Raw genomic sequence first — 23,381 nt, 5'->3', positions numbered from 1 at the left:
AGTACGAGGTGAAATGTCTGAGAAGTGCGACGCAGCCAAGATGGATCACGTCAGGCTGCGCAGTTGATCCCTCACCCTGTTGACTAGATTTGTAGGACTGTGCAGTGCCAACGAGAACACGTCCAAACAAAGCACGTCTCACCCCCACCCTTCAGCTTCACTGCTCATGAGCTCTGCAGTATAATGGCATGAAAATATTTTAACTCCATTTAAGACCACAGTTAATCATTGTGGAATTATGTCAGTATCTTTCTGTTGGTATAATTTCAGCCATTTTTAGTGTCTTTAACACAACTTCGGATTTGATTTCTTTTACCGACACTTTCTTGTTTTCTCTTTCAGACACTGTCTAATTATATTGTCTCGTCTTTCTACCTAATATTTTCTGATTTTGACCTGAAAAGTGAAAGACTCCTCAGCAAAACAACGGCAACCACTGTGCCTCTGTTTTGCTCTGTCAGTGTCTATTAAGTGACACTTAGTAATGAAGTAGGCTCAATGCTGCACTGACAACATTGTTAATGGCTTCCTCTAAGTTGTATTGGACCAGAAGAATATCTCCTTCTTCATGTTACAGCAGCTAATTACTTCCTTTTTGTAGTTCTGACAGTGATTAAAGGCAGATGGGGAGATTAATCATTTTGAATTATCGTCACCACCTTTAAAGACTGAAGACAAAAGATCATGGCTGGTATCCTTAATTCCCCTTTGTGTTTGAGGCATGATGGGTAGAGTTTTGTATGAATGAGAATGTATGAAAATATTGATACATTTGAATGTAAAACTGGTCTTTTATCTCCTCTCATTATTGATGATGAGAGGAAATAAAGGAAATAATCCCAGGAATAGTGTATAGCATTTTTGTTTGAAAAAACATCTCTGCACAGAAGAGCCAGGCGTCATGAATGAAAGCAATTGATGTGCCTGGTGATTGCTAATGTAGAGGGCTGTTGTTTTGTCAGTTGAATTGCAAGTGCTGAAATGATTGAAGGTTCTAGACCAGATCAGTTCAGTGCCATGTTTCAAAGCAGCTAAAATGTCATTTGAAGTTTCATTATTAAAAGTAGAGGAAACCTGTGTTCACTCTGCAGACTCCAAATAACGGGCCCCCTCCCCTGCCCAGCTCATCTCTTCCAGAAGGCTACTATGAGGAAGCGGTTCCTTTAGGTCCTGGAAAGGCTCCAGAATACATCACCTCCAGTAAGTGACAAGCTAATATATAAAACACATCAATCATGTAACAGTAGTTATGTTACAGACTTCTGAAGAAAAAAGTGAGTGTGTCCCAAGTTTTTGCGTTACCTGATTTGAATATAAAATGAAGGGCAGTCTATTCATACCCTCTCAGACTATGACTCGGATGCCATGAGCAGTTCCTATGAGTCGTACGATGAGGAAGAGGAGGATGGGAAGAGCCAGAAGATGCGTCACCAGTGGCCCTCTGAGGAAGCGTCCATGGACCTCGTGAAGGACGCCCGGATTTGTGCATTCCTGCTGCGCAAGAAGCGCTTCGGCCAGTGGACCAAACTCCTATGTGTCATCAAAGACAACAAACTGCTGGTGAGAAACACTCAGGCATGTTACTGTCTGTGTACGTACAAATGGTGAGCATAAACTGCACTACAAACATAATCTTTCTCTTCATGCAGTGTTACAAATCCTCCAAAGACCACACTCCCCAAATGGAGCTGAACCTGTCAGTGTGCAGCATCACACACATCCCTAAAGATGGCAAGAAAAAGAAGCACGAACTAAAGATTGTCCACCAAGGTGCAGACGCCCTGGTGCTGGCTGTGCAGAGCAAAGAACAGGCCGAGGAGTGGCTTAAGGTACATCAATAAATCTCAAAACTACTGCTTTTACCATCACACTGGATAGAGACGGTGTTTGTTTGAACTCTTTTTCCCATAAAGATGGAATTTGTACCAATAATGACGAGCTTTGACATCTTTATTGATATGTATCAATAAAGTTGTGGTTTGACGACCATAGTTTCTGGATTTTTCAAGGGTGCACACCCAGTCTTTTTTTTTCTACTCAAACGACTCAGTTGAGAAGAGAACTTCAAAGGTTATGCCTGGCAGGCTTTTAAGGGGTAAAGAGTTAATCAGTAGATAAAGAGCATTCTGTGTGGCCCAACTTTGAAGCTGACAAGAACACCAGTGCAGCATACTAGCTTTTCTTGGAGCTTTACTAGCTTTACTTGATTGCTGAACATCTAAAATATCTTGGGATCAGCCTTTAAGTTGCTTTCACATGTTTTAGAGAGTGGGTTCAAGTTACTTTTAAAGAATAAAGGGTGTAACTGTCTTGGCTTTCTTCCTCAGGATGGGCCTTTTCCTCGTATTGTATGACTGGTTTGTTGTGAACAGGTGGTTCTGCTGGTTTCTCTCTCATGTGGAGATGTTTGGTTTGCAGTCCTCTGAGTCCTTTCTTCTGCTTCTCTCTCACAGACTCCCCCCCCCCCCCCCTCTTCCTTCCCCTGTCTTCTCTTTCACTCTCTGATCTTTCCTTCTGGCAGCTCAACAAGTCCACAAAACAAACCCGCCCCGCTGACATCAAATAAGCTCCGGTACTGCTTTTCTATCCCTGCAACCATTTGTTGTTGGAGAGCACCTCTGTGCTCTGTCTGTTTCAGTTACATTGATGGTGGGTGTCATCTGGTCTTTTTGTTTTAAAAGGAAACCCCCACCCCACATTCTTCCCTCTCATCTCTGCTCCCTTCAGATCTCATATGTATCTCCTGAAATTTATGGTTTCTCAACAACCTATCGTGTGCTATTTTAAGATGCCTCCTAGCGCATTTGTGTGATGGTATTTTTTATAAACATTTGTGGCCTCCAGCAGTTCCAGTGGACTTTTAGACTTGAATATGTGATTTGTCTTCTTGTTTTCCTCCTTGTTAAGAAAACAATCCCTCAAGCATATTTTCCCCATGTACTGATGGAAACACCAGTCTTACTATATGCAGTGTTTCCTTTTGGTCTTTCTCTGGAAGTTTCAGCTGTAGCATGTTTATTGCAGTCAGGAAACAAAGACCCAAACAGTTTGGATTTTTTCTTCTTCATTCAATTACTTGCTCGGCATGGTAATTAGATGTTGTTTATTGATTGGCTGGTGCAGGTAACCTCATCGGGGGGCTGAAGTATCTGCAGGCGGTTTCAACCAGACCCATGAAAATATACAAATCCCTCAACCATCCGAGTGATGGTAATGAGTGCACAAATTGTTGCTTGGAGAAACTGGGTCTGGACACATATTTAGTCAGGTGTCGGGATTGTGGAAACAAATTGAACTGATAGTGCCGTGGCAGGTATTTTGTAACTCTAGCAATTGCTCTGGGTTTTTTTGTTTACTTAATTGATGCACATGTAGTTCGTCATGCCACTACAGTTGGCTTTGTTACTTGCAGGGTTACGTTCCTTGGCTGGTCTGTGTTCCCTTCAGCTGTGGGGTGTGTAAGAGTGGCATCAAGTCACACAAAGTGGATATGTCCCAGTGTGTCTGCTGCCCCCCTCCCTCTTTGTCTCTTTGTGGTTGCCACAACTGAACATGCAGACTACAATTCAACTTACTAAAACTGCTGGACAGGACAGGTTATTAAAAGAAGAAGGAAAAAATAGTAATTGAGACTGTTTTTGGATATTTTAAGTATTCGTTGTTCCCCCTTAAATTTATTTTTGTCTCTTGAGCTTTGTGTTTTTTGTCCACCTCTCACAAGCTCATCTTTACCCAGAGAGACATTGAGCTTCAGTAACAGTCATTCTTGAATATTATCGATCTGAATCAAAGAAGTTCAAATTTATTTGGATATTTTCCCCCCACTGGCCAACAGTGAAATAGAAGTCAGCATGAAGTCAGCATGTGAAATAGAAGTCATCGGATTCAACAGAAGGAGCAGCTCTGCTTTGCTCCACAAAAGAAGGAGAGGAAAGAAATGAAAGAAAGCAGGGTGAAGGGAAAGCTGGGAGAGTACCTGAGGCTTTCCAAAGCCCATAGTTTACAATAATGACTCTCCCAGACCCTGTAGGCTAACGATGTGTTTATGGAGCACACATGTCCATATTGTGTCATTGCTTCATTTTCCTTTTCAGTGTTTTTTAATTGTATGGATTCCCCACGCCCTAACTCCTTCTTTGTCTTCATCTTTGCCTGCTGATATAGTCTGACCTCATTTCTTTGTCTCGCTGACTGACTAACTTCTCTTTTCTTTTCTTTGCCTGCATAAATTTTGGGGGAAGTAAGTGGAATGTGCACTGTTAGTCACAGCTTATCTGCTCAAGTTTCCATTACAGTCCAACCCCTTGTGCAAACTCCTTGACAGTGTATGGTTGTCCTGTGCATGGCAATGCCTTCATCACTTTCAAGATAAGCATTTACAATACATTTATAGCTTGAGCTGTAATGCAACTATTCCAGCATGAGCCTTTAAAATAGGCCTCAATGAATTGTCAAAAAAACAAAAAAACCAAACAAACCCTGAGACAGACAGATTAGTTTATTTTTAGTTTTGTTTTGGTTTTTTTGCATCAATTGGATAAGTGCTGCCAAAAGCAATCACTCAGAAAACAAAAGGTTTGTGTTGGTTGATTATATCATTTTTTTCTTTTATCTTTTGCCAGACAAACAAACAGACAGACAGACAGACAGAAAACTTTATTTCAAATCCCTTTTAACAGGAAGAGAACCAGGGTCATGGAGGGACAGCCATTTGTAGGTTTGCAGACATTGTAAAGAATGGGTTTCACGTCTATTAAATGCTTCAAGTTGCTTCATCTGTAAAGAAATCAAGCTGTTTTTATACCATAAAATTGCAAAATGTGCACTGCAAGGAGGTGAACAAGCAATGAGCAACAAGTCATCAGTCAACACTATTTTCTTTTTTATTGCAAGTTGTGTTTCAGCACCCATAGTTATAGCCTCCAGTCTCACCACCTCCTCCTCTTTTTGATTTGTAGTGCATTATCAGACCTACGTAGTACACTGGCATGGCAGCAAAAGCTCTCCGAAGGAAAGATAGACATGATGTTGCTGTCTATCCCATTCTCTGGCCTCTTAGCTGCTCTCAGAGCCAAACCCATGGAGCCACAGCCTGTCATTTCCCCCACGAAACCCAGTTATGCTCCTTCCAAGCCAAAACCAATGAGTTGAGGAGCCCAGCGCAGCTAGAGATGGTTCAGACGAGTGGGAGTTTGTGTGTGTGTGTGTGTGTGTGTGTGTGTGTGTGTGTGTGTGTGTCTGCATGTGTGTCAGGGAGTGCATTAGCCAACTTGCGCACACAGCGGTTCAACTGAAATCTCATTTTGCTATACCCACTGTTCATCTGCACTCTCTGTCACTGCCACATGTCTGGGATTGCCAGATCCCATGGTGGGTTGCCAGGTCAGACATCCAATGAGGTCATGGTAAAGCACGCTGGCGCCCTATTCACAGCTCTGCAGATCTCATTCACCCCTACTGGACCTTATTGTGTATGGATTCCATGAATGCAGGCAAAGTCTTTGTGTCTCATGTTTGTTACAGACCTGCCAACCCCCACCCCGCCACCAACTACTGCCACACACCACATGCATGCATGCTCTCCCTCCTGCAGTTCATGCACTGCTTGTTGCTCCCTTGGCTGTGATTCAGTAGCATGATGAGATGTGAGAGAGTTCACCATACATGTGGCCTGCATTACCCCAGTCAAACCTTCTAGACTGAAGGAATGAGCTTCTTAATCATGTGGCAATTCAGCGAGGAAATATTTTAGGATTTTTAAATTAGGAATCCACCCACATGGTATGATCAGCAGTCAGGAGCCGTTACAGATGGCGGCATCTGATCTCCCACAGCGGCAATCAAATGTGTGACTGTGGACTTGTTTAATGTGAATGGCAGCCACGTTAGCTAATGGCGTATTTCCTTGTGGTGTTCCTAGGTGATGAGAGAGGTGTGTGTTAATGGGAGCATAGATTTGGATGGAGTTGGATCTGGATCTCCAGTGCATAAACCTGAACTGGAAAAGGTAAACAGAACACACTCACACTGATAGATGATAGTCATTTTAACAGCTTGTTGTATTTTGTTATTAAGCGTTGCTTTTGTAGGGTTTGAATCAGGTTTCAGGTTGGTAGAAGATTTGCGATTTGCGGTTTTATATATATATATATATATATATATATATATATATATATATATATATATATATATATATATATTGTGCGTGATGTCATTCAGATGGTACCTTAATTTATTAGCCTTGGCTTACTATTATTTGTGCAATAGATAACTTCATGGAATAGCAGTGTTTTGAATCAAATATCTGTCTTCCCACTGTAATTAACACCAGTTTAGTTTAATAAAATGTGCTTCCAGTGTCAATAAAAGGTTACACGTACTTAATCTGTTAAACCAGGATTTGTTGCTGTTTTTTGAAGCAGACACTTGCTTCTTATGAGCAATTTTCTTTTTTTTCTGTTGACACACTACTGCCTTTCCAATGAACACAGGAAGGAGAAAGATGACATAAGGCTATTGGCCTTAGCCAATAAATTTTCAAACGTCAATAATAGATTATTTGGTTCCAAAACTCCTTAGATTAATGTATTCTTGTAGACATAACCTTGTATTTTCAAAATCACAGTATGTTTTCAGGCGGTGTCTAAAAACATTTACTTCTATATGGCACAGACAGGAAATTTGGCTTTCATGGGAAAAAGCAGGTAAAAAAGCAGGTAAAATCACTGTGGACAAACTGCACTCGGCACATGTATGTGTGCCTGACAAACCTCTTCCAACTTGGCATGGCAAACGTAAGCCCAGCCTAATCTCATCTGTAACATGTTGCAGATGTTACTGCAGTGTAATTAGCTGTGTTGATTAGCTTCTTGACTTGTCTGTCCTCAGGAAAGTACAGTTTTGTTCACTATGTACCTTCCTGTACACCCATTCTTTTCTTTCTTCTTCTTTTTTTCTCTGTGGTTGTCCTGCCTCCAGAAGACATCGTGTGACAGGCCAAGCTCAGATGGGGAAGCAACCCATGAGAACGGTCACAGCGACTGCAAGGACCAAGGTGAGAGTCACAACGACAGTTGCTACCAGAAATGAATCATTTTCATCCATTTTAGTTTGTGCTTAAAACAAAAAGGTCTGAACAATCTCTGTGTTATGAGTAACAACAACTACAACAACTGCAATTCTGGATCTCTGGTCAAGGTGAATGAAGACCAGTAGTTGCCCTTTATGGTGCCAAACAGAAAGTATCTTTTCATCTGGATGCCATGGATTAAATAAAATCAGCTTTGAGCTTGCATGTCAACAGATCCATGACAGATGAACAACCTAATGAAGACTGTGTGATTGAGCTAAAAGCTTGTTTTCATAGTGCCATTCCGATCACATTGCATTCACATAGTACCTTTAATCATAGCCCCATGGCACAGTACAACATCAATAATAAAATTCAGTGAGGGACAGGAGTTATTAAAACTGGTGTTTCTTGGAACCGTAAAGAATTGTTCTCAGGCTGAATGGCTGTCTTTCTCACGTAATCTCCCTCATAATTCAGAGAGGAATCTCCGCAAGCTGTGGAAAGGTCAGCCTTTATTGAAGGCTGAAGAATGAGCATTTGGATTTATTTAACATGCTTTTACATGGGGATGGTCTTTCCTCACTCAACTAAAAGCCAAAACAAAGAGATACCGTTGAAATATTCTCAGATTATTTACTGTGTGTTTTCTCAGCTGGCACAATTCTTCTGGGAGAGAAAACTCACTTTACTTGTCAGCTCAGTTATTTGGATTGTCAACTAAAATTTAACACTCTTATTTTTTTGCTCTGTTTAGATTGGTGAATTTTTCCAGAATTGTATCTGAAACAAATTTCCCACCAGCAGTTGATTTAAAGTCTAACAACCAATTGGGTTTCAAGATTTGAAAACATTTGGTTGTGCAAGACATTTTTCTGTGTTGCTTCCATGAAATTATGAGATCTGGGGTAATATCCAAGATGTGTACTGAAAAAAGAGTGCATCTTTGAACAATGAAGTACGCTTTGGGGTGGTTAGAATTAATTGGATCCCAAAGACCTACATGCTGTTACTGACTCTGTGATAATTTGCTATATAGTAAACATTAGCATTCCATTAATAATAATAAAAAGATCTCTCTCTCTCTCTCTGTCTGACTGTTTTAGCACAGCTTTTCCTTTGCTGCACTACATTTACTCAAATTTAGAATATAGGTCCTCAGCCCTGCTTATAAATAAGTTGCTATTATTTCAACCTGGTCCTGTGATCTCCTTTCCTGGTGAGTTTATGAACTCAGTCACTTAATTTGGGTCAGATTTAAAACAGCATTTATTTGATCAATCTGGTCATTGTAAGAGCCATAAAGGGGCATTATTCATTATACGGTCATTGGTTAATGACCTATGATTGAAAAATTGCTAGTAAAAATTAGCATGTGGCATCAGGGTCAGATCAACGCCTCATTCTGGTTTCAAAACACCACGATGGTGTCATGGTAGATTTGTCTTTCACGCTGTCCACGATACTAACCCAGAAAGAGGGAAGAAAAATGAATCCACTTCCACTCCAACAGTAGTAAAGTGCATAACATAGTTTTAGAACCAACATTGTGAGAAAATAATTCAGCGACTACCAATGTTCCCTCTAATTTTTCACGTGTCTGAGCGAACACACAAACTCCCTGAGTGACATCAGACGTGTGCACTGTGGTCACGCCAGCATCTAATCCATCCAAGTTACATGGTTTATTAAAATAATCAAATTACAGCATTTACATTTATGTTAGACTACTTTTAAACTGCTTCAGCCCATTTACAATGAAAATGTAAAAAAAAAATCTAGCCATTGGCCTGTGTAGTATGTTAACACTATTGGAAGTAAAAATGACTTGAACTCCAATTTCGAAAAAAAAAAAACCAACTTTCTTTTTCTTTTTCTTTTTATAAAGCTCTGACTTGTATTATGAGTCTGTGGTCTGGGAGAGAGTCCTGTAACTCTCTGTATAATTATATAGTTACTCCTCAAAAAAGTAACTCAGTTTGGCAAACAAAGTTTTTTGCAGCTATTTTTTTAAAATGCAGCCGAGGCATTTTTAAATAAACATTTCAAACTATTTACAGAACAATCAGCTGTTCTGCATCAAATTTGATGCCACACAAATTATTTGTGACACTCCAAAAAATAATTTCTGTCCACTAGATAAAGGAGAACAACAGCCTGATACCTGCAGGCCTGACAACAGGAGATGTATCACTGCTGTAACACCTGTAACATTCAGCAGTCGCCTCATTGTTCTGACGCACACAACAAATATATTGACTACACTACACACTAACTACACAAGATTTGAGCTAAACGTCTCAAATCTCTCACATCTCAAAATACCGCCGTCACTCCTAAAATTTCCCCCCGTTTCTAACTAGTTGCCACGTTGCCATACCATTTTTTTGATTGGTCGACATGGTACTTTTTTGGACGAATAGGAAAGAAAGAGGGGGGTGGGGGTTTGTTTTTGCTCACATACAGAGAGTGCTTTCGAGCCTTTTTCCTTATAAAACGCCGTTTTTACCGTTTCTTCCTGCAGTAAATATAAACAATGACAGTATTCAGGAAGGAAACCAAACATTGCAGATATTTTTATCATAACTCTGGTTTTACGTGGCCTATCAACACAATTTAAAAACTGGTAGAAAGTCCACACTTTTTCCGTCAATTGTTCCGTCTGTCCTGCTCACATCTCCAATGGTTGTACACGTTGTCATTAACGTGGCTTCACTCCACATCAGCCACGCCGCTTTGCTAGTTAAAACGCCAGTGTCGGCACATAAGGACGCTGTCATAGCCTGTCAACCACGTTGATTGGCTGCGTATAAAAATGTGAATCACATTATCGGCTGGACTATGGGATAAGGTGGCATCGTTCTAATCCCATACGGGAGCAGCCAGTCACTTACTGACTAACACTGCAAAACAGAATTGTTAAAGTTTTATTTTCAATTCAGGTTAGTTTTTTTTTTTGTGCGCAATGCAGATTTTCTGTGTGCAGAAACCGTGCCTGCAGTGCGCAATTGCGCACGTGCGCAGCTTAGAGGGAACATTGGCGACTATTAATGTGACTTCTGTCACACCAAAATTTATTGCAAACCATGTTTAAAGTCTTCAGGAAGTTTTGGATGTGGTTTTTCTCTGACTGATTGGGGCAGAATTCACATATATTAATCATGCAGTATCGTCACAGCAACATCATCAGCTGTAATAATTGCCAAAAAAATAGTTAGTAGTTCTCATCCTTTGCTCCTTCTCTTATTCAGTCCAAGAACTCTCATAATCTTAATCAGCCACATTCTTTCCATGGCTGGTAACAAAAAAAGCTGATTTACTGGAATTAAATTAGCCTGATCAGAGTTTTTTTTTTTAATTACTTTTACAACTGTGTGTCTACGCTCCACCTCAGCCCTGCATTGTGTCTTTGTATTCTTTTGTTATTGCAAGAAAGACCCTGCATCTTAAATTGACTGCAGACAGCTTACTGTTTAATTAAGACAGTTGCCATGGTAATTGTCATCTTGCATTCGGGGAGGAAAATGCAATGTGGGAAAAATGCCAAATCGGGAATTTTTGACTGCAAAGAGGAAGTTAACACAGGGAGTTGCTGTCATTATATCATATCAGTTTGGACTGCTATTCACTGTTTTCAGCAGCCAGGTGCTGATTCCTGTTAAGTATTAATGGGTGTGTGTGTGTGCAAGTGCAAGTGCAAACTGGCCTCAGTGATTATACAGATCTCACATGTGTGTTTAGAGTCAGTCCAGACGTTGGCTATGACATAAGTGAAGGGGAATGCTTTATATTTCCCTCCCCCGCTTGTTCTCCACTGTCTGTTTTGCCTCGATGTCTGACAGTACAGAGAGGTTAAAAGTCAAGCTTTTTTTTCCTTTCTAGTGTAGAGATACAAACACATTAAAACACACATCTTTCTTTTGTCTTTCTTATATTTTCTCACTCTCTTTTACACTCATTCAGATACATCACAGATCAGAGTATCAGCAAAGCAAGAGAGTCAAGCAGAAGCTATTTTCCTTACACAGACAGAGCGACTCAGACATAGCCTCTCATGGCCTTTTTTTTTTCACTGTTAGCCCTCTTTCCAGCAGAATGTGCACAGTCATTCAACTCTCTTTTGCTATTTGAATAGAAACTAGGGCAGCTCAAATCAGAACACTCAGACCAGAGGGAATGTTGGGATTTTGAAATGAGTTTAATTCTCCAACATTGCTTTTTTGAACACAAGGGTCTGATTAAACCCGTTCGGAACTCGGCGTTGTTTATAGTAGAATCTAAGGTTTCTCTTCTTTTTTACATTATTACAAAAGCATCCAAACATAACTGAATCAACATCTATCTTGGTATTTTCCTGTGCTGAGATCAAGATCATAGATTGCCTTCAGCAAGGATCGTTAGAGTTCTTTTTACTAATTTACTCTTCAGTGTAAAAAAGGAATTAATTTCAAAATGTTCTCTCAGGAAAAGGAAAGAAAAATACAAAGTCGGAGCAGAAGACTGGCACTGTGGGGAAGGGAGCAAGTAAGAAAATCACTAAGATCATTGGACTTGGAAAGAAGAAGCCCTCCACGGATGAACAGACATCATCAGCTGAAGAAGACGTACCTACATGTGGTAAGAGAGAGAGACGCAAATATCCTGACATGGTAGAAGTATGGCTTTTATATGGATCTTGATTGATTGACCGGTCTATAAATGCATTTATGTCCCAAGGAATCTTTGGAATTTTGGTTAATTAAGAAAATGTTTCAAAGTAATGCCAGAGGCGTTTCAGAATGGCTGCTGAGTGGTGCGACTCACTTCTAGGAAGTTTTTTCTTAAGATTGCTATGTTAGGGTCCTGAAAGTAAACAGTTCAGACAGGTTGCTTTGATTTCCTTATGCTTTCAGACGTATTATAAAACATAAAGATTCTAAAAGTTTCTTTAAAAAATTCATTTAGAAGTGCACCCCATTGTGTGCAATGAGGACCAGTGATGGACAAACAAATAGAAATGCCTTTTATGTCTTATTATTTCCTTCATTTAGGCTCAAATAGGTACGACTAAAATGTCTCCCAACTAGACAGGCCTGAAAAAATATTGCCACTGTAACGACTTCTTTAAGATGGTATCCTCCTGACTGTGTTTGCTCTGACAGGCTACCTGAATGTTCTCTCTAATAACCGCTGGAGGGAGCGCTGGTGCCGCCTCAAGGACAACCAGCTGCTCCTTCACAAGGACCGGGATGACCTGAAAAGCCACATAGCTTCACTGCCCCTCCGAGGCTGTGAGGTCAGCCCCGGCCTCGATCACAAACACCCCTTTGCCTTCCGCCTCCTTCGTAACAGCCAAGAAGTGGCCGTACTGGAGGTGAGTTTGATTACGTACTTGAGAGATTTTCATAGAAAAAAAACTTTGTTGAGGGAATTAGAAATGCCTCAAACACCACTAAATCACACTTAGGCTGATGCAAGAAAAGATTGCTCCTTATTTTTTTATCTTCCTCTCGAGAGCTCAATATCTCCTCCACCCACAGTGATTTTTGTGTTTAATGTTGTTGGTCTTCACAAACTTCCTCCAATTGCCATCCAGTTTGTTTTGATTCTATTTCCTCACATAGTCTGCACGCTATCCTTAAACAATCCAATTATTATTATCTTCATTTAAACAGATAATAATAATAAGGAATTTAAAGTTTATAAGGATCCTCTTCTTGTTTTGGCTGGTCTTTTTGGGGGATCATTTGCCTCCATCTCACCCTGTTTCTACTGTCCTCCTTCACTAAATCATAAACCTTCTCTCTTTTTTAACATTTAACTCTTCACAGACACTGGCGGGATTGCATATTCTGTAACTCTGACTTTTGCCTTCAGGCCTCCTCCTCTGAGGAGATGGGTCGCTGGTTGGGGGTTTTGCTAGCTGAGACTGGATCTACCACAGACCCAGCCACCTTGCACTATGACTACATTGATGTTGAGACCACTGCTAACGTCATCCAGCTTGCCAAACAGTCCTTCTGGTGAGAGATGCATCCACATCATTTCACATGAATCTTTTTCTCTCTGGTTAATACCTGGAAGAATTCTTAAAGAATTAGTGCTTAATGTGTTTTATTTCTTATTTCATTAGCTCACAATGACTTATATGTTGAAACGTAGTATGTCTGGCTATTTTCCATTTTCCTGTTTTTATACGATCGTTACAACCGTTAATGATCCATTTTTAACTATTTTGTAGACTAAGAGATACAAAAATCCCAGGTAATGAAGATATATGAAGGGCACTGTATTTTTAAGCCTAAATCGTGATGTTTTATGTTTAGTTTCACCAGTAAGCGTGCCGTGTCTCCTAACCCATATCTGGACAACCCAGTCAGTGGCTATGCCTGCCCCACTGGTATGGCACTACACTATGATGATGTGCCCATAAATGGAATGGTAAGGACACAACTGCTTACTGATGTTGCATATGTACTGCAATGAAAAAGTGTGAGATAATTCACTTCAACACCCTCTAGTTTGCTTACAAACGCTTGGCTGATTCTTTCTTTGCTTTTCATTTTTTGCATATCATTAACATATTATTGGAAAATGTGTCATTTTTGTTATGACACTTTCAGAAGTTCCAGTGAGCCTGCATGATATAAATCTTTTTCTTTCCTAAAATCAAATTAGACCAGTTAAAGTAACGGTATGTACTTTGCTATTTGCAATAATGGTGCTCGGGCCCCTTGCATACCACAGCTTTTACCTTCTGCACTCATTGACCTCCTGACAGATTTACATATGAACCTGAGGGCTGAGTCAGTCTGCACCCAAAGAAGAGCAAAATTACACTGTTGCATGATAATAATGATATAAAACTAATAAAGACAAGCAGACAGAGAATATAACATTGTTTATTCATAAAAGATGCTATAATAAAGGAGTAAAGAGTAACCTGTGATTTAACGTTATAGGACTTGGATAAAAGCTCATCAACAATTAAAAAGAGGAAACATTAAATATGTTTTCAGTCGTGGAGCAGTACTCTCCATTTTGGGAAGCTAAACTAAATTTGTTAAGTATTTCACATACTGCAGTAATGCTGCTATCATATTCTTCCTTTCTGTTCTCCTTATCTCCCCCCCCCCCCCTTTATGGCATCTCCTTATTCTTAAATCCTGTCTTCTGCTTATTGCATGCTCACCTGGTCTAACCCAAGGACCCAGAGATGCAGTACTCCACTCCCAGCACAGGGGGGCGCCAGCGGAAAGAGGAATTGCACTATGAAAACACTGAGCTCTATGAGAACATGCCCTCACCCAAGCTAGTCACCAGCTGTCCTCCCAAGCCTTCTTCTTCTACTGCTGCATCATCTTCTGCTTGTCACTACAAAACTCCTGTTTCTAAAATCTCCTCTAAGTTCCTCTCTGCTGATTCTAAAACTAAAGACTCCGCTCAGGTGACTAACACTGCTGCATAACCTTCATGTTTCTTTTTGCATTTCTGCATATTAACTGTCTAACAGTTCAGGGTTTGTTTTAACCTCCTCTTAACTTTTAGTGTTTTTAATTCTCCTTCGCTGTTTGTTTACTTTATGTATTTAACTGAACTGGAGTTTGTTTGCTGATTTTCTTCCTGTGTCATTATGAACACCAAACAACAAAAGTAGAGATGATGCCTGTCTCCTGAAGCCGAAAAGGAAACTGTCTCCTGTGATCTGTTAGGATAATAAGGTGCAGTCGTTTAGATATGTCTGATAATGCAAGAGAAGGATTTAAATTCAATTCTGAATTTAAAAGGAAGGAATGAAAAGAAGCTAATATGGGAGAAATGTAGTCTCTCTTTCCAGTCCCAGTTAGTGATTTGGCTGCATTATTCTGGATCAGCTTAGACTTTTTGTGAAACTTTTGGAACAAAGTGATAATTGAATTACAGTAGTCCAGTGTAGGAAAATTAATGAAATAATAAAAGTGTTTGTAACTTTTGTGATATTGAGTGCAATCCAAGTAGAAAACCTGTGGCATAAACAACAGTGACACATTTTTCTTTGAAATGTTTTTTGTTTTTTATTTTTATGGAAGAGCATGTTGGTACAGTTTTGTATGTGTATAGCTTATATGCATTGCTAACATCTATTTGAAGGGTCATTTGAATTGTGTCTTTCCTGTTTGTTCAGCTAAAGGGAAAGAAGGGAGCAACAACCAATGGGGTGGCATCAAAACAGAAGGCAGAGCCAAAGAACCAGCCAAAGAAGAATGGAGTCATTGCCACAAATGGGACTGCGTCTCTGAGGCGCAACAACTCCAGTAAGTTTTGAGATTTGAAGATACCAACAGGAAGTCATCTTGAATTGAAATATCACCCACCTTTCCCAGTCAGATCTTGCTCTGTAAGGAATAGCAGACAGTGTGTCTGGCTTCTCACCGCTGATTGCTTTCAAGCAAAATTCTGTTCCACAGCAATGTGGAAAATGCAGGATATCTAAATTACAGTTGGTTTAAGTAGAGGGGAGTAAATAACTGAAAGCCTTTAAACCTATCCTACCCTCGAGACAATCCATGTGACACATGTGGGCCAGACTTGAGCCTCCTGCCAACTCCAGGGTAAGAGGCACGATAGCAGAAACAGACCCTAGCTCATTGGAAGAGAGCGAAATGTGGTCGAGTTAATCCTTGTGGTTCAGAAAAATATTTTTTGCCTAATGTGTGAACGAGGAGGGTTGTAACCACTTAGTGTAGCTTGCAATTCCTCCAAATGTCAGAATGGAAACACCAAATGTTTCATGTTGGGTTTAGAGTACCACAGATAAGAGTGCTAAATTTGAAACTATTAGCAGCGGTTTATATGACTGATTCTTCATAATTATTCACAATGAGTGTATTTTTCACGGAAACATAGGCCTGGCAATTAATTCCTGCGGAAGGCACTGAGGTCAATGGGTTTCTAAGCAGTTCATCCCCCCCCCCCCCCCCCCCCCCCCCTCTCTCTCTCTGCTAGCAAATGACCTCAGTCTCTAGCTTCTAACTTTTTGAAACCCGACTTTTCTTGTGTAGATGGGGACCAGTGTAAGTATGGGAAGAACCGTGTGGAGGCTGATGCCAAGCGACTGCAAGCAAAGGAGGAAGAGATGATGAAGAAGAAGCAGGAAATCAGAAACCACCTGACCCAGCTGAAGAAGGAGAGGAGAGACCTTCGTGCTGCTGTGGAGGCAGCGGCTGGTAAGAGAGAGAGATAGAAACGTGCTTGTCATTAAAAGACGAGTTTAATAAAGTAATATTTCTCCTCTCTCTCACATTAGGCAAACGCTCACATATTTCACTATCAGAGCGCCTGAAGAAGTTGGAAGAAGAGTGCAAACTGAAGGAGGAGGAGCGGGTGAACCTGGAGCTGGAGCTAACTGAGGTGAAAGAGAGCCTGAAGAAAGCCCTTAGCGGAGGTGTCACCCTGGGCCTCACCATCGAGCCGAAAGCTGGCTCCTCTGGCCTCCAGGTGAGTATGAAGTTACTTTATAAGTTTGTGCTGCCACGTTAGTGTACTTGATAGGTTAGTAGCTTGAACCTATTTCGCTGGAACGTTGAAGACAATATGTCTGTGAAGGTTCTCAGTCATCCAGGTCAGGCACGTGCAGAGGGTGGGGCTAGAATGGCTTGAGCACCCGCCCCTTTCCTGATGGGTGCCCAAAGTGCCCTTTTGTTGAGGCAACTTTTTAAAAAAAAATTATTATTATTTTTTTTTTTATGTGTGTGTGCGTGCGGAGTCCTGTCTGTGCCCCTCAACAATAATATTTAACTATTAATCACAGTTTTGCTAAATAAAAGGATCTGGCTTGCATCAGTCACATGATCACATTTAACCAATGATCGCCCTTGACGGCAGAACGCGCTGGTTATGAGCCGGGAACGAGCTCACAAAGAGCACGCGCATTTTTAGCGGTCCGGAGCTGTAGGAGAGACACAAGTTAACTCAGAGACACAGACTGATGCCACAAAACCAGTAAGTAGGTGTACAGCGTACACTGTAGTGTGTAGCACCCAGGAGTATTGGCTTATTACGTACACGTTGGTAAGCTGTCTTGTGGCAACTGACGAACTGAAACAAACGAGCGTGCTGTGTGTGCAACAGCGCGACAAACATTACCTGTCCTTTTATTAACTGCACAAGTAGTGCTGGTCATAGCTGCTGGCTACCTGGCTGTCATGGGTCTGTAGCTCTGTCACCGTTTTAGGGAACATATTTAGTTTTAAAGTAAGTTTCCGGGCTTTTCCTGCCTTTCTGGAGGGATTATATTTCACTAAAAAACGATCTAATATGCATGTCCACATAAAAATTATTATAATTATAATATATTTAAAAACACAAGCTGTATTTTAAAGAACATACATTAAGAAGCAGATTATATCAGATTTATATTTTAAATAAGACAAAATTTGGATTTTACAGTAGTAAAATTATTGTATCTCTACAGTTTTAAAAATGTAATAAGCTTTGCCCCTGCACAGAGTGGATAGTGAAACAAATGGAATCATCATAATGACATTATTTCATATTTATTACTTCCCCCTCCTCATTGCTTTATTATTGTAGCTCTAGTAATAAATAATAATGTAAGGATTCTGGATCAGCACCGTGATGCCCATAGTATATACAGTATTCTGAAGAAGGTCTAAAATGTCACTGTGTGTGCGTGCATGTGTGTGTTTTATGTATATGGATTTTCTAAAAAAAATATTACTCATGATATAACATTGTCCAGACATGGCTGGTAAGGACATGAGGAGGAAACAGCAGGAGCTGTGTGAGGCTACTAAAGGCAGGGCTATAACATTTTTCTGTCATCATTTTATTATAGATTAAGTGCTGGAGTTGTTAGGTGTGGATAATTAGATTATAGTTTATTGCAATAGCAAGTTGTGCCTTGTTCTCACATAGCAAGTGGAGAGTGATATATGAAATGATGGGATGGAAGGAAGAAGAGAAGCAAAGAGTGATTCACAGGCAGAGCCTAAATTATTTCTCACAGTTTTTGTTGCCTTATGGTTCCAAGCGCTGTCACCAATCTTTGCATTTTGTTATTATCTCATGACACTTGTTTAATCAGCTACCATCTCTCCTATGGACTCTTTAATGTCTACAGTCTCAGATCAACACAGCCCTGCCCTTCCCATATTAGATTCTTGATGAATGTGTGTTGTTGTTATTCAGCCTGGTTCAATGTGCCCCTTTTTAACTTTGAGCACCCGCCCCTTTAAACCTCTCTGCACGGCCCTGATCCAGGTCATCGTAGTCAAAGGAGCTTGCAAAGAAAAGCGTCTGGACTTCTTTAAGTTACTTGAAGACGTTTCACCTCTCATCCGAGAAGAAGCTCCGGCAGCCTCGCCTCTGTCAGTGCGCCCCAGGGTGGCTGTGGCTACAATGTAGCTTGCCATCACCAGTATGTGAATGTGTGTGTGAATGGGTGGATGACTGGATATGTAAAGCGCTTTGGGGTCCTTAGGGACTAGTAAAAGCGCTATATAAATACAGGCCATTTACCATTAGCGTGTTTTGCATATTAAGTTTGCTTAACACCTGGCTCTGCCAGGAGCCTGCATATATACCATCATGGCCTGGAAAACAAGATCTGGAAGTGAAATCAAACTTCACACTTGTAAACAATTGTATCATAAGAGCAATAAGCATTCAACATCAGCAAGACAAGTGTCATGTGCAGGTTTTCTCAAATCAGTAAACTACAACTATTACCATAATTCGCCTCAGACATTGATCATCCCATGTACTCAGTCAACATTAATGTAATCGGTGACTTCCCTTAAGCAAAGTCACTCCACTCATATATTACTAGGAGCTCAATAGTGGCCAGCTAATGAGCCCCATACTAAACTATTCCATAAACACTGCATCTCTTATTTGTTTTTCTCTTAGAAAAAACAAACATTAGCAACACACATTGACCATCGGTGGTCAGGCACAGGTCGACAGGTTCCAGAGGTGCCATAAAAACACCATAAAGTTAGCCATCCATAGCTGTGGAAAGAATGTTATTCACATCACCAAAGTAACCTTCACATTTTCCCAAAAACACAGTGTAACAGCATCACAAACTCATAACCTGTAAACACAGTTTCTTCACACATAAACCCAAAAATTCTGTAGTAAAAAAACCATTAACTAGTCCTCTTATAAATCACATGATCAAACACATGAAGAACTGTAATGCTGTAGAAAAGAAAATGCAAATGTTAGCGCTGCGCAGGCGTATGCATACTTTCTCACAGTGATCTCTGTGAGCAACACAAGGTAGTGAATAACACCCCTGGTAGATGCACAGACACAGAAAATGGCATTTAAAAGGTAAAACCATCACGCAACCTCGAATGTTGCTGTCAGCCTTCTGCACCTGTAAAAAGAAACACACATACACTGCACCTTTGTCAGGTGGGGGTTAACTTCGCACAGTCGTGTTACATCAGTAAAGTCTTGTCAGCTTTTACCAGTCAGTCAGTTTTTTTCTCTTTCACTCATTCATTCATACATTCTTTCTTTCTTTGCTGATAGTGGAATCGATCGTCGCATTTAGTTTCCACTCTTAGCAAAATGACGTCATTTCAAAAAGAAAAAGAAGAACTTTAGCTCGGATTACATCGCTGAATCCTTTTTGGGCAGGGACTCTCATTTTCTAATTGCATCTCCCAATTTACTATATTAACAACTAAATTAGTTGTACTCACAGTACTCATGTTTCCTTCATATTTTTGTCTTGTATAGTCACCAGCAATGCTGCGACGGACACACGAGTCTTCTCCATTCTCCAGCTGTGACACCAGTGACACCGAGTCCTGCTCGCTGCCGGTCAACAGCGCCTCACTGCTCTACCGGCAGCAGGGCAACCAGAAGCCCTCAGCAGTCCGGGGACATGTCCTCAGGAAGGCTAAGGTCAGAGGTCACGCTACACAACGCGACTGGCACCAGTCTTTCTCTGAGAATATGATGTGCCTTTAACTTTACATCTCTGACTAGCTCTGTCTTTTGCAAAACTTCAAACTATGCTGGGACCTTTTTGGAAGCACATTGTTTGATCCATTGTTTGGTGTGGACAGGGTCTTTTGTTTTTGAAATCTGGTTTTATTGTCTTTGACTTCCCTGTTTTGTGTGATGTGGCTCCAACAGTAGGCTGAGTATTTTAAGCAATCAACTTCTTGGAACCTTCTGAAAGGCTCTGATACATCTAAAAGATGCATTCCTCGACTTAAGATCGACATATTTAAATATGAATGTAACGTTAGTATCCCCATTCTTTTAGTCATATGTAATATATGTAATTTTAATTACATTTGTCTTGAACCTGTGTGGTAGCAGTGGAAACAGTGTGAGTTAGCTCATAACAACTTGCATAAGAATGATCGGGTCAGCAGCGTTATGGTTCAGGATTCCTGCAGTGCAGAGAACAGCTGTGTGTGTGTGTGTCAAGGTCCACAGAGGAGTTCCACCAACTAGATAACCAGTGAGGCTAATAAAGATGGTTAATAAAGTTTGTATTTCACTGCATGCTACAGTGAACTACAAGCGAGTTTAAGTACTCCACAAACACGTACACAAGTGTGATGTAGTTGCTCATTTGATTTGGTACTGACTAGCAATGAAAAATGCATTGAGGTAGTAAACAAATGAGAGAATCCCAGTAAATGCAAATACTTGCAATCTGTGTACAAGTATGCAAACCAAATCTTTGTGTTTGTTTGCAGGAATGGGAACAGAAGACCGGCACATAAACCCATCACATACACCCTTGCATCAGTCTTCCTCCAATCTCTTTTTTTGAAATTGTGTATATATTTATTTAAAAAACAAAAAACAAAACCTGTTCATACCGTCAGAAGGTGTGCTGAGGAGGATACATGCATAGCATTCACATGTACTAAAACACATGCCTAGTTTGAGTATACGGTAAGTACCACAACATAAACTTTTATACTATTGAGCATGTTCAGTGTACTTGGTTGTGCAACTTGTGTTTTCCGCTTTGACATCTTTTCAAGCAAACACCTGTCTTTATTTTTCCTCTCAAAATGTGTTCCAGCCATTTGAAGTTAAAAAGGTCCAAGGTCAAAACCAAGTATTTATTTGTAAATGTTAAAGGAAATACTAGCTTCCCTGTGTTTATTTATGTTGACGTATTTAAAGTATTTTCGTAGAGTCTGTGGCTTTGCTCACACTCCATTTTCCCACAACATAATTGGTCATCAGTCATGATGCCTCTGTTGTAGTAACGATAATTGTAACACACACCAGCCTGGCAACAATGTAGCTCCTCTCTCATTGATGTTTGAAGAAGTACAAATACAATTGTCCCAACTGTCAGAAACACCGACTCATGGCTAGCAGAAGATTTTGTTAATTGTGTTAAGTGTTTTCACACACAGATCATGATGAATCACACTTGAAGTGTGTTTTAATATGAATGTCCATATTTTATATCTGTGACTTTATTGCTATGGGTAATCCAATGGTAAGTTTGTGTTGGTTTGGTAAGTTCCTTGTTTATTCTGTTTGTTTCAGCTTTTCTTTTTGCATTAAAACAACCATGACTGAATACAGACGTGTGGTCTGGACAACTTCCAAAGAGATGTCTTTTTCTGCCAGTTTAGAGAAGTTTATGAACAGAAAGCTGACCATCTAACTGAAAGTAGATTAGATGCTGAGTCAAATATAAATATAACCTGTTAAATTCACATATTCGATTTCACATATAAGATTTTTTTTTTTTTTTTTTTAATATATGTGGTGAAATATGTGAACATTGTTAATATAAAGAGTAGGCGGGGCAGAAAAGACAGGAAAGGTGTAACACTTAAAGAACAACAGGATGCCTTACAGTTAGATTAGATTGTTATAGCCAACCATGTTACTAAGTGAAATTAGTGTGCATGGCATGGGAAGCTCGCTCATTCTGTGAAGGCACCATTAATGATGTAAACAAGTTTAGGAACAACATACAGTCAGGTGACATTTTTTAAGAGTACCTGCCAGCAGTCCAGACTCTCACTCACTGGTGAAAGTTAAAATTGAAAATATGACAAATTAGACCAGTTTATCAAGAAAGGCCAAACTGGTGACAGACCCAAATAAAATACATATTATACAGCCTATATGTTTATTAAAATGTTTCTAATTAAGGCCTCACTAAGAGCATCATCATCCATGCTTTGTAATAGTTGTATTGTTAATGGAGAACTTGCGCTTCTTTCTGTGTGTGTGTGCTTGTGTTGCTCAGAGATGTCTTCATGGCACATTGCAAATCCTTCAACATTACACTGACTAAAAGGGGGGCACTTGTAAACTCACACTGCTGTGTGTTCTGCTCAATCAAAGACTGTGAGTTTGATTTCCACACTGTTAAACACACATACATTCATCAGTGTCACACTGATAATGGTGTTTCTTTTCTGTTGTTGTTGTTTTTGGACGATGTTTCACTGCCTAAGCTTTGCTACTATGTATATAAGGCTAATTTACTTTATGGGGAGTGTTGACAGATGTAGTGAAAGCATGCACTCAGTTTGGAACTCATTGAACACACAGACACTCACTGGTTCGTGGTGATGTAAATATTTCCTGTCTCCTGCCTGCCGGAATGATATCCCGAAGGTTTTACAAGCATGTTAGCTTAAAGATGGGACAAGAGATGGTGGTCAGCAAGTGTTGACCTGCAACAAAAAAGGATGTCTGATGTCAGTAAATGTGAACCTGCTGTACATAGCTTGGTAAATGTAGTACTGTAGAAGGGCGGGAGGGCTTTGAATTTTTTTTCTTTTGCACCATATACATTTTCTCTTGTTTTATATCACAGACAGTCTCCAACTCGGGGACAGGCACACTTGTACATAAATTAATAAACCTCCGAACAAACCGGCCTCGGACTTTGTGCCTTATTGTTGGTTCTTTTCAAAAGTAATGTAATGTAATGCAATGTAATGACCACAGAACAGTTTTCCAATCGTTTTAAATGAGCTTTGGCCCAGGGCAAATGGCAGTGTTTCCAGACCTATTCACATCTGGCTTCTTCTTTAAATGTTAGAACTTTAACCTGAATTTGTAGATAGATCTAGATATAAACTTTTCATAGACATTGGAAGGAACACTTCCAGAAATCAGTGTTCTACAGGTTATGCACATCCAATACTCAGAATCCATCATCATTCCTAGCATTAAAAGTGTAAGAGGTTAGAACTTTTCTAGTGACAGAGTCAGAGTTGGAAATTTTCTTTAAATTTGTCAGTAGAGTTTCACTTTAGTCATGTGTATGGTAGAGCTAGTCTATAGAGCTTCATCAGGACAGAGTAGATTT

At 40.1% G+C, this 23,381-nt stretch overlaps 1 protein-coding gene across 1 annotated transcript in view; it reads left to right on the top strand.

Annotated features, from left to right (window-relative positions):
- The window catches only part of LOC143416115 (actin filament-associated protein 1-like), a 39,560-nt gene extending 16,613 nt beyond the window's left edge, over positions 1-22,947 (top strand). Inside the window, exons 2-16 of the mRNA XM_076881492.1 lie at positions 1,092-1,200; positions 1,349-1,560; positions 1,650-1,829; positions 5,921-6,007; positions 6,979-7,054; positions 11,534-11,686; positions 12,211-12,422; positions 12,926-13,071; positions 13,375-13,489; positions 14,256-14,495; positions 15,213-15,342; positions 16,090-16,254; positions 16,335-16,525; positions 19,802-19,969; positions 20,779-22,947. Of these exons, the coding sequence (XP_076737607.1) occupies positions 1,092-1,200; positions 1,349-1,560; positions 1,650-1,829; positions 5,921-6,007; positions 6,979-7,054; positions 11,534-11,686; positions 12,211-12,422; positions 12,926-13,071; positions 13,375-13,489; positions 14,256-14,495; positions 15,213-15,342; positions 16,090-16,254; positions 16,335-16,525; positions 19,802-19,969; positions 20,779-20,805 (2,211 nt within the window). The 3' untranslated portion in view covers positions 20,806-22,947. The remainder of the gene's footprint in view (positions 1-1,091; positions 1,201-1,348; positions 1,561-1,649; positions 1,830-5,920; positions 6,008-6,978; positions 7,055-11,533; positions 11,687-12,210; positions 12,423-12,925; positions 13,072-13,374; positions 13,490-14,255; positions 14,496-15,212; positions 15,343-16,089; positions 16,255-16,334; positions 16,526-19,801; positions 19,970-20,778) is intronic.
- Positions 22,948-23,381: the final 434 nt, after the last annotated feature.

Source organism: Maylandia zebra, unplaced genomic scaffold, assembly GCF_041146795.1.
Source record: "Maylandia zebra isolate NMK-2024a unplaced genomic scaffold, Mzebra_GT3a scaffold12, whole genome shotgun sequence".
In the NCBI taxonomy this organism is placed as follows: Eukaryota; Metazoa; Chordata; class Actinopteri; order Cichliformes; family Cichlidae; genus Maylandia; species Maylandia zebra.
Note: the sequence above shows the minus strand (reverse complement) of the source record. Positions and strands in the feature narration are given on the sequence as shown.